At 36.2% G+C, this 18895-nt stretch overlaps 1 protein-coding gene across 3 annotated transcripts in view; it reads left to right on the top strand.

Annotated features, from left to right (window-relative positions):
• The window catches only part of runx2b (RUNX family transcription factor 2b), a 44363-nt gene extending 25852 nt beyond the window's left edge, over positions 1-18511 (top strand). The window contains exons 6-8 of one of the 3 annotated variants that reach the window (XM_059512198.1): positions 9414-9587; positions 11764-11953; positions 16575-16759. In XM_059512198.1, the coding sequence (XP_059368181.1) occupies positions 9414-9587; positions 11764-11953; positions 16575-16611 (401 nt within the window). In that variant the 3' untranslated portion in view covers positions 16612-16759. Of the gene's footprint in view, positions 1-9413; positions 9588-11763; positions 11954-16574 lie in introns of all 3 variants that reach the window. The other 2 variants (XM_059512195.1, XM_059512197.1) reach the window with 2 other exon arrangements.
• The last annotated feature ends 384 nt before the right edge of the window (positions 18512-18895 follow it).

Raw genomic sequence — 18895 nt, forward strand, 5'->3', positions numbered from 1 at the left:
GTAAGATTTTTGGTATTTTTAAAAGAAGTCTCTTATGCTCACCAAGGCTACATCTATTTGATCAGAAATACTATAAAACTGTTTATAGTTTAACACTTTCTTTATTTTAAAATGTAATTTATTCCTGTGATGCCAAAGCTACATTTTCAGCAGCCAATACTCATTAAAAAGTTGTTCTTATAATCAGTGTTTTCAAGATTGGAAATGATGCCTAAGAAATTCTTCAAAAAAATAAAATAAAAAATGTTATCACCCTAGCTGTAAATATATAGGCAAATGTTATTATTATTATTATTTTTTTAAAGTATTAATGTATCCTATTATTAAAGTCATTTCTGTTTCATCATCAACTGATATTTTTATACATTTGAAACTGTGGATTCCATTTAATTGCATAATTATCAATTATTAATTACTAAGGGTGGCTCGTTTTGCTGAAAAAAAAACTGAACTGTTCTGTTCACCCCACACGGTTTCGGCACGCGCTGGTACCGCGGTTCAATTAAAATCACACAAAGCACCTGTAATATGGTTTGCTATAAATAACATGTAGGCCTAAAACAAACAGGGTTCAGCTAATATGTGTTTCTGTTAATGGATGCGCATTCTGGCTTCCCAGACATTACAACAACAGCGATGAGAGAGAGAAAAAAAACCCCACCCTGGACAAACCATTCACTCTTGTTCAACGCGAATGCCGTATTCTGGATTATTAGCAGTCATTTATTCCATCATCACCCGGGTGCTGATAGCGCGCACGCACAGATGAGACCTGAACATGACACGTTGATATCTGTGTTTAAACTAAAGTAATTTTATCTTTGCCAGTTTAAACATTTAAGAGCCAGAGGACGCGAGCTCGCACGCGCAGTGAGAAGATTTGTGCGTGCGCTCATCCGAAGCACGCAAAGCCGCGCCTCAGAACACGCGCAAATATTAAGCTTTCTCTTAAGTATTGTGTTTAAATGGACAAATTCAGACAAAAAATTATGTCAAAATGTCCGTCTTGGTAAGTATTCTACAGCAGACATAGCCGGCTGAACGTAGATGTACTGTATCAGTGCATTCAGTGACAGTCTTTATATTAATTGAATAGCAACAACAAAGAAATCACTCACTGCTCTTGATTAAAAAGCTTTTATAACTTTAATAAAGAATAATCTTTAATTTATACAGTCCAATATGCAATGCTGTTTTACATTTGATTACTTTATTCAATTTCTGTACCTAAAAACTTACGCTAGACCTACCTAAAAAAAAAAAAAAAAGAAAAAAAAAAAGAAAATCACTGTTTATTGTTTGTATCTTTACTCTATTGTATTTTTTTTGTGCTGTTGCTTTTAGTTGGATAGAATATTCTTCTTTTTATTTTTTAGAAAGTATAGTTTTTCCATTAACATTTTCCAGCACATGAAACAAACGGAACCATGAAAAAGTTGAAACATGTCACTTCTATTAATTACACAAATAATTTATCTTTTAATATCATACTAAAACGTAGAGCATGTGTCCATTTCTCATAAACACATGAAACATTTAGATACAAATAAAATGCAATAATATTCTTAATGCCACTCTTCATAAAAAGTAAAAATGTACAGAAATAGCACAATATCAGGAGCATTTCAGCATGTCTTCCTCATACAGATGACGAAAAAAGGGCTCATGTCAAGTGACTTAAAACCAGCATTTTGTTGGTTACTTTAATCTGTGCATTATTAATTCCAACAGTTTAGTGTCAGTGGTAAGAAAGTGAATTAAATGATCTGTAATCATTTAATAATGAGATTTGTTTTTTAGTTTTGTTTCGTTTTGTTTTTTTAAGATGCCGGCTTGCGGTTTGCTGCTGCTTCCATGAAGAGTGTGTGTGTGTCTATGTGTGCGTGTCTGAGTCTTAATAGCACTCATTAAGCGTCATTTGATCTAATAGTCAGGGTGGGGTTGGTTAAAGTAACATGCCTGCACCGGAGGCCCTGTGTAATTATGAATTCAGTGGTAGACTGTCACCCTGCTTAACACCTTTAGGAAGCGCTCTATGCATCTTTGTCTCTCCGCAGCTCAATCACAGCAGTCGAACGGCAAGACCGTAAGAAGTCGCAAAGACCGTAAGTACTGTAAATCTGCTCGAAATCCCCTTTCAAGCAGATTTGCTTGAAGCAAAAATCAAAATCTGACACATGAGTCTCATTGTTTTGACAATCTCACACATCAACAAGTTTAAAGGGGATGATAATTTAGCCTTCGCAATAACAGCGGCTGATATAACAGTAAAAAAATGGCAGCTTTGGCGCGTCGTGGGGTACTCAAAGCAGACCACACAAGACTGATAGACATTGTTTAAGCTTACAATGAATGAAGTAAAAAGAAGTGGGTTTCGCTTAGCAGAGGCGTCACTTTGGGGCGAGTTAAGTTTACAATGGGAACTGCTCACATAAAACCAACCAAAACAAGAGCAGAGAAGGAGAGAAAACCAGAACCGCAGGCTCGATCCGTTCAGGCTGCGTGTGAAGGTGCCAACCGCCGAGGTCGTGGGCTCAGGCTGTGTGTTTGCGTCTGGCTTGGATAGTTGCTGCATACATTGGTGCTGCATCATTAGTTGAGGAATACTGATGGCGCCCGGTTTCGAGTCACACTGCATTCATATCCGCATGGAGGTGATGAAGAAGTGTGCCTGTGGTTTGAAAAGGGCCGAGGGCCTTTTGCGTTTGTGTGTGTGTCTCTGTACCCCTTCTTTGCTTGGCTTGCCTCCTAAATGCTGAAATGTAAAGACCACACAGACACCTGGCAGTACTCCACAACAGCCTGGCTTTTTCCTCCCACTTTCCTTTTTTCTCCTTCCCCCTCTCTCTCTTTCTCTCTGATTTTCTTTTCCAGTTTATTCCGTTCTTCCGCTGACTTTCTCAAAAACCCTGTTGATGATGGCCGGTGATGAATTTCCATAATTTCCGGGCTGCCGTATGTGCTTTGCCCAGACGTCTATTCGATGTGAAAGATCTGCAAGATGTCTCTAAAATATTCCCTGTCAGATGTTAGAATGACATTCAGCAGATGTTTCTGTGACATTTACAGTAGGCTCACCCACAGGTAGTTATGTCATATACCAATGTTTGTTTGAGGTGAAACGGCATTATTGATAGAGACAGATAGTGAAGATATTTTGGGTTAAATTAGCTTTCTCTAAAATGTGCATTCTATTGAAATATTGCACTTGACACGGAAAGCACTTGTTAAAGGGTTAGTTCACCCAAAAATTTAAATTAGCCCATAATTGACTCATCATAGGCATCATAGGTCTATATGACTTTCTTCTTTCAGACGAATCCAATCGGCATTATATTAAAAATGGTCTTTGATCTTTCAAGCTGTTTCATGGCAGTCAGAGTTGCAGTGCTTCAGTCCAAAAGAAGTGAAATAAAAAGTGCCCATCCATAGAAAAAAGTGTATCACACGGCTCCGGTGGGTGAACAAAGGTCTCCTGTAGCGAATCAATGCGTTTTTGTAAGAAAAATATCCATATTCAAAACATAATGAGAAAGAAGCAATGACAAAGAACCCTTTAATGAGAGAGAAGCATTTCCACAGCAAAGGTTTTACAGCTTTGATTACTTGCTGTATTTTTATGTTACTGCTTTTAATGAATTTTTTTTTATCATATAGACATTACCGTTTCAAAATTTGGAATAATTAACGGGATAGTTCACTCAAAAATGTAAATTCTTTCATTAATTACTCAACCTCCAAACCCATAAGACCTTCATTCATCTTTAGAACACAAATTAAGATATTTTTAATGCATTCCGAGAGCTCTCTGACCAGACAGCAAGGATCCTAACAGGATCAAAGCTCAGAAACGTAGTAAGGACATCGTTAAAATAATCCATGTGTCATCAGTGGTTCAACCGTAATTTTATGAAGCTACGAGAATACTTTTTTGTGTGCAAAAAAGTAAAATACCACGACTTTATTTAACAATTTGTCTCCTCCACGTCACCCTGTAGCGCCATTTTGGAGAGTATCACATACACAACATTTGCAACATATGTACGTGGATACACTGTTTACGTTCACATCAAAGTGTAAACAACATAAACAGCATATCCACGTGCTGTGCTGCAGACACAGAACAGCATATGTTGTTTACATAGGGCTGGGTAAAAAATATCGATATCATTTTATGGAACGATATCAATTCCAGTGTTGCCAAGTCCATGGAATTGGGCTACTTTAACTCAAGCTGCGGGTTGTTTTTCATATCGGGTTGAAGCAACTCCAATAATGTGATATTTCAATGCGAATTTTACCTGGGCAACCCACCAAAAGACGTGTATTTTATCCCCCAGAACGCAATTTTTATAATAGACAGTAATTTTGTGAAATATAATTACAATTAATTAACATTACCAATGAACATATTTCAAATGATTTCTGAAGGATCGTGTGACACTGAAGCCACAGTTGCACAGACACTAACTGTGGCTTCAATTCATCAGTTCCTGTGTTTATTTCTCATCGCAATCAGAATTCCTTATTGGACCGTTAGTGTTTATTTAGATTTCCTTACACAAACAGCTTCTCATGCTGTGCGTCGGATATTCCAAAAAACCTCAGATCATATATTTCACACTCGTTAATTTTTTCCCCCATTGTTTACCATACAGACTAACCCCATCATCAAAGGAAGCCTGAAAACAGGAATTACTTTATTATAATTATCTTTGCTCTGTGATTCTCAACCTGAGATAAGATTTGTGTCAGCTGGAGGCTTTTCCACATCCCACAAGGCCATTTAAACATCTGGAATGAATGTGTTAGCGCTTCCGCTCTGTGATTGGACATGGAAGTGCTAGCTATCAAAAATCTCACTCCACTGGCTGGGGGATGGCAGGAATTTTTGGGACTTTCCCTCCAGCAGTGATATCATCTGGTTTCCTGGCTCTCTTACCTATCCGCATACAGATGATGTCCCTGTGCTCATTCCTTTACTCTCTGTCACTAAGACCCTTAAAGTCATGAAGCCTGCATTTCAGCAGGGGTACAGTAAGTTCTCAAAAAAAGAGGCGAGGGCATGGATGTCTGTGGTCCAACCCACTTATATTACACTTATCATGAAGTTAAAACGGCAATAAAACTACTAAATACAAATATAATTTACTATCTGTAAGTCTTAAAATGTTTTAATAATTTTTTTAATCATTTTCAAAAGTTTTTAAATTCCTTGTTTTATTTTTGTGATTATTTTATTAAAAAAAATGCATTATTTTATCTAAAGCACTTTGAATTACCATTGTGTACAAAATGTGCTATATAAATAAACTTGCCTTGCCTAAGTAAATTCTAAGCCACACTGGAGAAAAAAGATTTTTAATAGGATACTTCACCCATAAATGAAAATTGTCACTATTTACTCACTCTCCAGTTGTTCCAAAACTGTATGAATTTATCATCTATTATAATTGTCATAGCTTTCCATCATGCGTAACTATTAATGTCTCAAATTGAAGTGTTTAATTTTTTAGTGTAGTCTTTATATTTAAGTGTTTTCCCTAGTTTTTATTATTAAAAAAATTGAGAGTAGACAGGGAAGAGGTGGAAGAATCAAATGCAAGAAATATAGCAAATCAGACACAAAACCACTAGGCCACAGCTCCAGACAACATTTTCCAAAAAGCATACAGAAAAGATATATGCATACATCATAATTGTCACAGTGTGAGAGAGACCATTATTTAGCTATTAACTGTATTTGATCAGAGGTTCTTCATTGCCCTCAGGCAACCTGTCGAACTCAACAGTGCAAAGGTGCTTGTGATCTTTCTAACACTCATTCCTGGTTTTGTATTTTATCCACACCGTTGAGATTGAACCTAAAGCCTTTGTGTTAGCAGCCCAGATTGTTAACCACTTGGCTGCCCTCACCCCCAAGAGATACTTCTTGGGCGAGCAAATGTAACCAGACACATTATCCAAACTGAGGTGGCTACATATTCCTCACAGACAGAATCAAAAACAAGCCACTTAACATTCCAGAACTCTTGCTGAAAATTCCCATTGATTTGCGAATATATCTCTGGTGTTCCTATTACCTGTATGTGGTCTTATTGTAACTTCTGCTCCAGTGATTCTCAACACCCCCAGAAATATGTAAATATCACCCCTTGCAAATCTGTCTTTAGGGAGGCTGGATCAGTACACATGCACATTGAAGACTCTAAATTTACTGGTGATCGGAGTCCGCTGTCTCACTGAGCACAGAACATTATGTTTCATATGAATCACCGAGAAATTAAGTCGCACAAAGCACATCTTTGTCCGTTTTATTTCCCCAGCAGGATTTATGTTAGTATCACTGTCTGGATTCAGCTTGTCACAAAAAATTATAGTTTGGCTTTTTATAGTAGATAAATTGGCTTTGTGTGAAAAGGTATGGTTTGCTCAAGTGCTGCACTTCCTAGGAGGTTGAGTTATGCTTGCTTTTAGCTTTTACATATGTCACATTGCTTGAGTTCAAAGGTAGACTGCAATGCAACAATGTCCTGAAATTACACTCAGAGGCAAGCTAATGATTTTTCCATTAGCTGTAATGTTTTCATTGTGATGAAATACTATATTATTTTGTCTGTGTAATTTCTCATGCCTCTACAGAAGACATGCACGATATTAAAGATGAAGTGTGTAGTTTCTGAAAGATTTGCACCAAATGGAAATAATGAATTCATGTTTTTAGACTGGTTTCTTAAACACCATTCTGCCATTGGTCGGTAAAATATGCTGGAAAATGTGATTTTCTTGCTTAGTATTTGTCTTGTTGTCTAAATATCTAAACATTCTTAAATTAAGATGCATTTACTTGATTAGCAAAGTGACATAAAATATTAAAGGAATAGTTCAAAAGTTTTATTCTGTGAAAATGTACTCACTTTCAGTCCATCTGTGATTTAGATGAGTTTGTTTCTTCATGGGAATAGATTTGGAGAAATTAAGCATTACATCACTTACTCACCAGTGGATCCTCTGTAGTGAATGGGTGCCATCAGAGTCCAAACAGCTGATAAAAAACTTCACAATAATCCACATGACTCCAGGCCATCAGTTAACGTCTTATAAATATACACCTGTTTTCTGAAAATCTATCAAATTAAGTGAGTTTATATATGTAACAATGTTCGTAGGTTGGGAAGAAAGAGAAGGGAAACCGGCGGACATTTAAATAAAACTTTAATAATAAAATAAACACAAAACAGCGCGACAGCCCCTCGCGGACGAGTGGTCCAGGTGTCGCTCATTCTCATTACTGTAACTCCACCGGCCTCACTCTCGTCACAATATATAAACAACAGCAACAAAAAGATTGGTCAGTGGATTACACGGTAAAAAAAAAAATTCTTGTTTTTTGCATGAAAGTTTTCAACATATTTAAGTAATTCCATTTTTTTTTTTTTTATGAAAATTGTAATTTGCTCACTCTCAAGTTGTTTCAAACCTGTATGAATTTCCTCTGTTGAACACAAAAGAAGATATTTTTAAGAATGTTGTCAACCAAACAGTTGACGGACGCCATTGACTTTCATAGTTTTTTCCATATCATAGAATTCAATGGCTACCGTAAATGGTTCAGGAACCCATGTTATTCAATGACCTTTTTTGTGTTTACAAAAAGAGAGAAAATCATACAGGTGTGGAACAACTTGAGGGTGAATAAATGATGACAAAATGTTAATTTTTGGGTGATCTATCACTTTAAGTAAGTGTCTTGACTTAAAAATGTTTATAAATGTGTAATGAAAAACAAGACAAAAATACTAAGTACTACTTTTTTCTTTTCTTTTTTCTTTTTGTGAAGAATTGAGAATGAAATAACCTCAAACTCTAACTGAAATAACTCACTGCAGACACTAAACGTTAAGACAAATCACATAATCACAGATTTGTAAAGGTGCTGACAGATAAACTCAGATTTTTAGGGGAGGCTGAGATGAACGATTCCTTCTCTAAATAGAGTCTAGCAGCAACTATGATTTACTTAAAGCTGTCTTTACATATTAAGATACTAAAAAAGGACACCTTAAATACTGATTCATACAGTAGTTCATATTCTAGACATTCTAAAGTGCTTTAACGATTTGATTAAGAAACGTTTCTGAGAGTCTGCTGCTTCTCTTTGTTCTTCTGGCCCAGGCCGGTTAGTCAAGATATAGAGGTAACGTGTTCTGTCTGTGCCAACTGGAGCGCTGCCAACTCCAGCAGGAGTTTTTCTCTTTCTCCTGTTTGATATTTACTTTACAGCCGTCACAGAAAAAAACACTGCAGTCTGAGGGAGACACTGGGCCATTTTAATGTGGAAAAAGGGGCTAGTTGTGTATTGGGCCGCACTGCTGTCTTATCCCTCCTCTAATTTGCCAAGAATAGACTTGAGGCTATGGACTCTTAAACGCTCTTGTTATAGCGTTCCAGAAAGGTGCTGGCCAGTGTCATCATGCGTCCTACACAGAGGAGGCACATGCGGTCTTGTATTATATGGGTTTGGTCTTGTCTGGGAAGGTTGAGTGTTCAGTGTGTGCCAACAAAATGTTATTATATGCCAAACATAGCACTTCATTGTCAAAGCCAAATCCCCACCCTGATGGGACAGATTAATAGATATTTTAAGGATATGGAATATGTAATATTTAAAACTTTTTTTATGGAAATGAAATTAGATTCGGTTTGATTCCATATGGCAAAGTCACAGTAGATTGTGGCTTGAAAGACTCAAATGCCATGGGGCATAATGAAAGCCCTTATAAAGAGGGGAAATGGAACACCTGTCTCATAGTCAAACCTATGCCATACCTACACATCATAGACTGGCTAACATTTTTTTATGCTAGGAGATATAATCAATTTTTAAAACCCACTATAAACTTTTTACAGAAAATTATGTGTTAATATATGTGTGTTGGGGGGGGGGGGTTATGTTACAGTATAAAAATTATATATAATTTTAGGCCGATGGATGGATAGATATACTTTCTAATAATATAAGTTCTGTATTAATATTTGGACATGTAACACTTGCATAATATATTACAATTATTGTTGACCATGGATACATTTAGGGTGCAAATGTGGTGTGATATAATAAATATATCATATTTAATTACTCTGGGATAAGCTTCAGAATCCAAACAATCTTAGAAAGAGGACAGAGGGTTTGGGGAATGGATGGATGTGTATCATATTTAACTTTTTAAGTTTTATGTATTTGGCACACATTAACCTCAATCCAGTAGTTTATGAGTCTTTTTTAATGATTCGAAAGAACTGGTTCATAACAATCATTTGTTCATGAATCACACTACATGTTGCTTGTTTTTACATGGAGCCCTTTTTTGAGATTTTTTTTTTTAATTAAAGGCAGTATATGTTGATTGCAGGGCACAGGCCGAAGTTGGATGACTCGCCGAAGGCTGGACTGTTCTCTGACCGTCTCAGTGAACTGGAGCGCATCCGGCAGACCACCATGCGGGTTACTGTGCCAACACAAACGCCACGGCCCTCGCTTAGCAGCCCCAACTCCTTCACACCTCAGGGGCAGACTCAGATTACAGGTATGGGATTGCATATAGATAGATAGCCTTGCTTAGAAGTATTTACAAAGATAGATAGAAAAAAGAGAAGTGGTTTGAAGAATGGATGGATTTTTTAGCAGCCACAACCTCCTCACACTCTCTATATTTAGCCTTTTAGGCTTGATGTTGTTGTAATTAATCAGTTTCCCAGGCAATGTTAATTTACTAACATGCATGTTTCTTATGTTCCTGTTTTATTGATATCATCTGCACATTTGCAAAACCACACGAATGAAGTAAATTATCCTTTAAATCGCCCCTAACCTGTTAGTCAGAATTGTTGTTTCTGTAACGAACAGCGATTATGTTTAGTCATCCTCCCCAGCAATTCAGCATATCTGGTGTCTGTCACTGTTACAGTAATGTCTATTCATCTCAGCAAAAAGTGGTTTATCTGAGCTGAAATCACACACTGCAGCATGATGGACAAGTGGAAACCGAGTGTGGACAGCCTAGGGCAGTGCGTTGTATCACTGTGAGAGAACAGGATATCACCTGTCCTTAATTACTGCTCTGAGAGCGCATGTCCTGTACTCTGGCTCCTGTTACTGTACCGTGTGCAAGCCAAGTGAATGAATCTGAGAAGGAATGAACCGTATTTTGTTGACTTTAGCGATTATTTGCCTGCTTTAAAATTGATACTTGGCATGACAGAAAGCTTGAATTATGAGGCGTGTAATATTTCATCTCAGACAAACATTTGAGAATGCCTTCATTTAAATGCTTTGCTCAAGGGATCACATTGTATTTGCTTACCACACAAAGACTTTATATGAGACATACATATATAAATAGAACAGTTGAATTGTCAGTTTTAATTAAGTTAATGACAGGTTATACTAATTAATTAACATATGTGACCCTGGACCACAAAACTATAAGTCATAGTTTTTTCAAAATTTGATTTATACATCATTTAGGGGGCTGAATGAATAAGCTTTCCATTGATGTATGGTTTGTTAGGATAGGACAATATTTGGTATAATATACCAAAATTACATTATAACTATTTGAAAATCTGGAATCTGAGGTTGCAAAAAAATTTTAATATTAAGAAAATTGCCTTTGAAATTGTCCAAATGAAGTTCTTAGCAATGCATATTACTTATCAAAAATTAAAATTGTAATATATTTACAGTAGGAAATGTAAAAAATATCTTCATGGAACATGATCTTTACTTAATATCCTAATGATTTTTGGCATAAAAGAAAAACCTATCATTTTGACCCATATGATGGCTATTGCTAGAAAATATACCCCAGTGACTTAAGGATACAGGTTGTAGGACCTGCCACTAGAGGGCGTACAACCAAAACAATAACAATCGCGTGGTTTGATGACGCTAAGAAGGAGCAGGGAATGATGGGATTTGTTGTCTTCTACCCAACCACTGACGACCATCAATCAGACCATATGAAAACAATTACCACTTGTTTAACAAATATATACACTCGTGTCCATTCAAACACAATAATTGGGCATACATAGCAAATGCGAGTTCAACGATTTGCGCGAGTAGATTACATACAAAGTCAATGCAAAGACGCAATCAGACTATGGATCAGACTCGTCCTCGCGCGGGTCTAGAGACGCGATGCCCCACGTTTGGCTTGTATGCCCCATAATACTAATCTTGTTGCTCTTTATAATAGAATATGTTTTCTGTAAAGATACGATTCAAAACAACTCACCTGTCGGGTAAAACACAAGCGAGATCGGCATCTCTTTCTAGTTGAATTTTGTCGCGAAGCAGGATCTCTTAGCAGCCACAACTCCTCACACTCTCTATATACACATTTTTTTTTTTTTACTTATCTTGATGTTGTAAATATATATATATACACACACATATATATATATATATATATATATATATATATATATATATATATATATATATATATATATATATACATACATACATTATATATATATATATATATATATATGTAAATATATTTACAACATCAAGATAAGTAAAAAAAGAATTTGTCTATATAGAGTGTGTGAGGAGTTGTGGCTGCTAAGATTATATATATACTGTCATATATCATATAGGTTTGAACCAACATGCAAGTAAATGTTGACAGAGTTTGCATCTTTGGGTGGACTATGCCTTTAACTACTTTGCTTTCTTTTCTTTTGTACTTTTAGATCCACGCCAGGCTCAGTCTTCCCCACCTTGGTCATATGACCAGACATACCCGTCTTACCTGAGTCCCATGGCCTCCCCGTCTGTGCATTCCACCACCCCGCTCTCATCCAGCCGGGCCACAGGGCTGCCCTCCATCAGCGATGTGCCCAGACGCCTCCCAGGTAACCTCCAGCCTCAGCCCTACAGCAGGTGCGCCCCCTACCCCTCGCGTCAGACACTGCAGTGGGCAGTGGGGAGGTCACGTTTTATGGTGGTTTGCACATTTAGAAAGATGGGGATTTGTGTGAATAATGCAGCTTCGTTTATACAACTTTTGAATGATATTTGAAAATGTAAAGGTGAATTTACTACTGAGAGATATTTACAGTTTTTAAATTAAATCTCAAATCTAATTTTTTAATACATTTTTCTCCTAAAATGAACTTTACCAAATTTCATCATTTAAATGGCAATGAGTTTGGTGATTGAGCTGAATTTGAACCTCATTTGCAGAAAAAAAATCACAGTAACTGAATTTAAATATTCATGGTGCACCACTATTTCAACACATTTTTTTTTTTGAATGTGCCAACAAGCAGAATTGCAAAAAATATAAATTACAAATTTCAAGAGGTTTCTAAAAAACTACCTTTTTAAAAATAAAAAAAAAACCTTTACCTTTAACCAGCTTGTTTTTTATTTAAATGCTGCCATAAACGATAACAGATTACACTAATGTATTCTATACAAGCTCTTGACAAAAGTGTACAAAAGTGCTCCAAATATTTTTGGGAATTTGCTACGTAATGTGTTGGATGACTGTTCAGTCAGATTTTTTTGGGAGGGCTATTTTCTGAAATGATAATTTTTCTGTAATGGTTTGTCAGTCATATTTAACAAACCATAGCATTACATTTCAGTGTCATAATTCATTAGAAACAGTCTCAAATTCGCTCGATTTTTATTAGCTAATAGTGCTATACATGTAAACGGAGACTGTTTTTAAAATTGGACTGCACCATGAGAGTATTTTTAAAACTCGTGGGGGAGAGAAAAAAAGGTTTCCTTTGCTCCTCTTTCCATGGCTTTGATCCTGCATAGTATATTGTTAATAACAGACCAAGACATAATAACAGGCCAGTGGCGGGCAAATAAAGCCGCTTTATAGCGTTACGCTTCCCAGAGAACCTTTTGGGGAGTGGAAGGCCACTCATTTGCCCGACTTGCACCCCATAAGCTAATTTTTCCTTGTGTGCCCTGCAACACACCCAGAAATGTCACCTTTAAAGAATAAATGTAGACAGACTAGTTTCCATTTCCAAACACCTGTTTGATTCAGTGCCAAGTAAGTGTTTTCATTCTCTCTCTTTTACTGCCATACTACACCCTCATCCATTCCTGAGAACCAGGAGAGGCTTAAAGTGATTAAACAAGAATCTCCCTCACCTGAGCGCTGGCTGTCAGCTTCTGGATGCCTGCCACCCACCTGTCGTGTTTAATTAGTTTAGGTATATCATCATTTCATTTGATGCTAGCGCATGAGCTTTTGTTAATAATAGGTTTGGTGTGAGATAAGGATACAGCTCTTTGATGTCTCCTCCAAATTAACTGTAAGAGTAACAGAGCAAATATGCATTGTTGTCTATTGCAGATACAAAACTCTTCAGGAGTATTAGTCTTTGCAACATTTTGTGTTGCGGTAGTGGTAATATACTTCCGTACTCAAGGGGGCGATAGAGATACTAAAAACTTAAACTTGGGTTATTGTTATTCAGATCATGTCAGTTTTAAAGGTAAAATGTGTAATTTTTTTTCTGTGAGCAAGAAAATGTGCAAAAATAACTTATTCAAACATTTCCGGAAAAATGAAATGCTGTTGATCTTAAGATAATTTTTCTTCTCTTCAAACTGCTGCTCTGGCATAACAGTATTAGACCTGAAAGAGAAAACTATCTGTAAATGACAACTATAGCAGCACTTGACAGAAAAAACTTTTTGCATTCAGTGTTATTTTAATCTTATGTATTGTCATAGGTTTTCTTTATATTTTGTATTAACTCTTTTATTTTTATATTTTCATTTAGCATGTTCTATTTACTATTTAATTTAAATATTTAATTTAAATGTTTAGTTTAATGTGCTTTGTCATTTATTAGTTTTGTTTAGAAAATATTTCTAAGTAGTTCTAACAATTCTATATAATTAAATATTTATTGTAAAAGTCTAAATAAATTCTAAATATATATACAAAATTAATAGTTTTAGCTTTAGCAATACTGGTTGCAATATGAATTATAGGTCTGATTCATTTCCCCCAAAAAAGTGAAATTGAGTTTGAAGCATATGCGTTTATGTACTTGCCTGCCAAATTTAGAAAGTTATAGGTTTAGCTTTAGCATTGTAGCATGCAAAATAGTAAAAACTACTGCACTGTGTTGTATGGTGACATCATTCCTCATGTAGACATGACTTAAACTTCTAAATTAGCCATAGAGAACCATTATCGTCAGATGCTCAAACCAAAGATTTTAAATATAAGAGAAAAAGGGGATGGGTGTAGAGGGGAAAGGGAAACTAGCGATAGCGACAAGCTGTGCCTCTGCAAATCACCCACATTTAACCATGCCACCCAGTCGGCCCGCAGACATGGTGACAAGAAAGACGCCGTGTGATTTATGAAAACAGCTCCGCGCCAGGGAGGCGAGGCAGTTTCTTTTTGTTCCTCTACCCCTTGGCACTAGCGCTAGCTACAGACCATTAGTGGTTTCTGATTTTTGGAGGGGAATAAAGAATATGTTAAGGACAAAAGGGCAGATGGACAGTTTTTGCCTGGGTTTATAATGCTGAAGATACCAGGAGCCCACAAAAGTGCAGACGTCTGTCTCTCTCACTACAATGCTGCTTTGCGCCCCTCCTAAACGTTACCAAATGTGTGACCGATTATGCATCCTTGTTGTGTTTTATGTGCGGCAACCAATGCAGATGCACACACACACTTTTTGTATGCACAGGAACAATTTAAACATGCACACAGCATACAGAGGCATATAAATGCCCAGGAGACACAAATGAACTGAGACATATAACCGCACACATGAATACACATACACATGAACTTGTCTTTGACAAAGAGGCAAAACCACAATGAAGTGAAGCCAACTAATCGATAAACTGTCCTCCTCTGCATGTCTCCAATTTAAAGTTAATTGTGTTTTTTTTAATAGTTACATTCTGTAATTTAAATAGCTTCTTTTTTTCTTTTCTTTTTTATTAGTTTTGTTTAAAATGCACTGGATTTGTGAAAACATTTTTAAATTTTATACATATTTTATAAGAAATTAATACATTTGTGGCAGTTATACATTTATAACGTTAGAAAATATTTATTTTTTAAATAAATTGTTTTTAGTTAGAACTTTTGATCATGTGACACTGAAGACTTGGACTAATGATGCTGAAAATTCAGCATTGCCACCACAGGAATAAATTACATTTTAAATTATATTCAAATAGAAAACAGTTATTTAAATTGTAATAGATGTATCATTTTTTATTTTGTTTTTATCAAAAATAAAAAAATAATGAAGTCACATAATAAAAAATAACTCTTGGGTCAGTTGCATAAACTGCTTTTTCTATCTTAAAAAAGTTATTCATATTTATTTTTTTCTTCAAGACTGTTCATAACTCTTTAAATGGTTAGTTCACCCCAAAATGATAATTAGCCCATAAATTACTCACCCTCAAGTCATCCTGGGTGTATGACTTTCTTCTTTCAGATGAATCCAGTCAGAGTTATATTAAAAATTTTCTTTGATCTTTCAAGCTGTTTCATGGCACTCAGTGGGTGTTGCATGCATCAGTCCAAAAGAAATTAAATAAAAAGTGCCCATCCATTAAAAAAGGGTCTCACACAGCTCCAGGGGGTAAACAAAGGCCTCCTGTAGCAAATCGATGCGTTTTTGTAAGAAAAATATCCATATTCAAAACGTAATAATCACTTTAATGTAGCTTGCACCAACGGTTGTACATGGAAGCAACTCTGGGCTGATGACGTATGAGGTCAGCATTGTGCATGCACCAGTGAGTCTCATGAAAACCACGGTTTGTTAACAGGAGCAAAGGAAGCAAGTTTTCTTACTTAGCAAAGGAAAACTAGTCTCCTCTTGGCTTATATCGAAATCCTCTGATATATTTCTTTACAAATCCTCGTTTTGTACTTCTGATTAGTGACTTGTTTTTATTTTGTTTTCTCCACTGCACTTTCGTGTTTGTCACTTCTGAGTGGTGCATGTGCAAAGCTGACCTCATACGTCATTCCCCTGGAGCTGCTTAAGTTACAATTGTGAGCGCAAGCTAGATTAAAGTGATTATTATGTTTTGAAAATGTATATTTTTCTGACAAAAACTCATCGTTTCGCTACAAAAGGCCGTTGTTTACCCCCCGGAGCTGGAAAACACAATTTTTTATATAACTCCAACTGGATTCTTCTGAAAGAAGAATGTCATATACACCTAGGATGACTTGAGGATGAGTAATTTATGGGCTAATTTAAATTTTTGGGTGAACTAACCCTTTAAATTTAGTTATAAAAGGAAGATTGGTCTAAGTTGAATCCAAAAAGTAAGACCAATAACCCCATGATTTCGAGTTTTTCAAACTAGTTTTTAAAACACAGTTTTAACATAGTGGCTATGTTCATGCACTTAGCTAAACAGTGTTGTAGTTAAATGAAGAGGTTGTTGTCATGATTGTCCATTGCTGGAATTTCTGTTTTCAAATTCTTCCATACGTCTATAAAAAGTAACCTCAATCTTTGCTTTTCTGTAGGTTCGACAGATTTGAGTCCTTTTCCTGGCCAGTTTGAGCGTCAGTTCCCCACTTTCTCATCACTCACCGAGAGCCGATTTTCCAGTCCCAGAATGCACTATCCGGCCGCCTTCACGTACACGCCCACCCCCGTCACCACTGGTATGTCACTTGGCAGCGCTCACTACCACACCTACCTTCCCCCGCCGTACCCCGGCTCCACCCAGAGCCAAAGTGGACCCTTCCAGAGCAGCAGCACACCTTATCTCTACTACGGCGCCTCCTCGGGCTCCTACCAGTTCTCTATGGTTCCAGGAGGAGACCGATCGCCCACCCGGATGATGCCACCTTGTACTAGTGCATCCACAGGAACCAGCCTGGTCAACCCCAACCTCCCGGTCCAGGCCGATGGAGGTGGGGGGGTGGAGGGAGATGGAAGTCATAGCAACTCCCCCACTCTTCTCAATCCTGCTGGTAGAATGGATGAAGGCGTGTGGCGGCCATATTGAACAGACAATTATGTAAACATGGAACCTTCAAACAAACAGCATGGTTTTAAAGCACAAACCTTACTAGGATGCTCATCCTGTCTCGCTGAACTACATTCCCTTGCTAACATAAGTATTTATGAGCCTGTTGAAAGGGAAGTATTTTTTACATTGGACTTTGTTGTTGTAATACATTATTCTGGACCTTTTGACCTCTGGGATTCATTGTCATAGGATGGATTATTTGGAATTGAAGGAATAGAGATGGATCGAGTATTTCATTATCATTATGTTATTATTTACTTGTCTTGGCATGTTTATAATATATCATTTAAAGCACTGAACAACATCTGCATGACAGTTTGTGATCAAATATCTCTTTTTGTGCTTTTTTAACTTAAGCATTTAAGTTATGTGTATTTGATAAAAGTAACTTATAAAGCCATAGATTAATTAATGTATTTGGAACTTGAGTCATAGACGGAATATTTTTGTAAAGCATCTATGTTCAAGTTAAGGCAAATAATTTAGGGTAATTTAAATTTCTGTGCCTTAATTGATCACAGAAAGTTGTACGTTTAAGTCAATTGCGTTTCAAATGAAATAGGGTCTCTGTGTCTAAGTACACTACATTTGTAGTTAATATTGCTTGATGCTAAGTGCTTTTTCACTGTGTTAAAGCTTTTAACCAAAGAAACAGACACGGATGCTCGAAAGTGTTTGCCAGTGTGCTAGATCAAGCTTTCTTTGAGTAGCGTGCATGTGCTGGGATAATTTATTTAACTTTTATGTTGCTTAACCAAATGCGGCTGGGAAAGGTTTCCAGTGGGGAATATTGAAGTTTCTGGATGTATCGTACACGGATATTGTTTTCCTGATAACTGAAGCAATTCATATCCTCAAAAAAGAGGGGTATTGCACTCAGTTATAGCACTATATTACCCATTGCAACAATGCAGCAGGAGTAAATTCTTTTTTTTTTTTTTGTATTTAAACATTCAAAGTTTGGGATCAGTAATTCTTTTAGGAAATTAATATTCTGCAAAGATGCATTAAATTGATAAAAAATGACAGTAGAGACATTAACATGGATAAAAAAAAACTATTTTAAACTTAAAGCTGTTGTTTTTTATTCTTCAAAGAATCCTTGAAGGAGAAATGTATCAGTGTCTACAAAACATGAAATTTTTTTTAAAATGTCAACTGTTTTCAATCATTATAAATGTTAGAAACATTAATAATAATAAAAATAATAATAATACATTGTGGAGCAGAAAATCTGCATATTAGAATGATTTCTGACGGATCATGTGACACTGAAGACTGGAGTAATGATGCTGAAAATACAGCTTTGCATCACATAAAGTACATTTTAAAATATGTTTAGATAGAAAAATATGATGTGATATTTCACAACATTACTGTTTTTTCTCTATCTTGATCAAATAAATGCAGCATACATTTTTCTTTTCTATTAAGTTATGTTAATGAAAATCTTCATTATCAGCTTTTATCCTTCGTTCACCAGTCATCAACAGATTGATTTACCCAACTGCAATCGTCTGACAGAGTTATATTTATTGAGTGCCTTACAGTTGGAACTAAACAGACCTCACCAAACAACCGAAAGCTTTCCTTGAAGCAGTGCTTTTTATACGGCTTGTAAAGCCCATATTTAAGCAATTAAATTAAAATAAACCAAAGCTCTTAGTTTGAGTTGGATGTATTTCTGACCTTCTTTACCTTAACATTGGTCCAGTATTGCATTTCTGGCAGGACTAGTCATGGTCCTTTTTGGCTGCTTTTAATTAGGGCCGTTGCTTGAATTAATCACAGGATCCAAGTCAGCATTCC

The sequence above is a fragment of the Carassius carassius genome, chromosome 27, assembly GCF_963082965.1.
Source record: "Carassius carassius chromosome 27, fCarCar2.1, whole genome shotgun sequence".
In the NCBI taxonomy this organism is placed as follows: domain Eukaryota; kingdom Metazoa; phylum Chordata; class Actinopteri; order Cypriniformes; family Cyprinidae; genus Carassius; species Carassius carassius.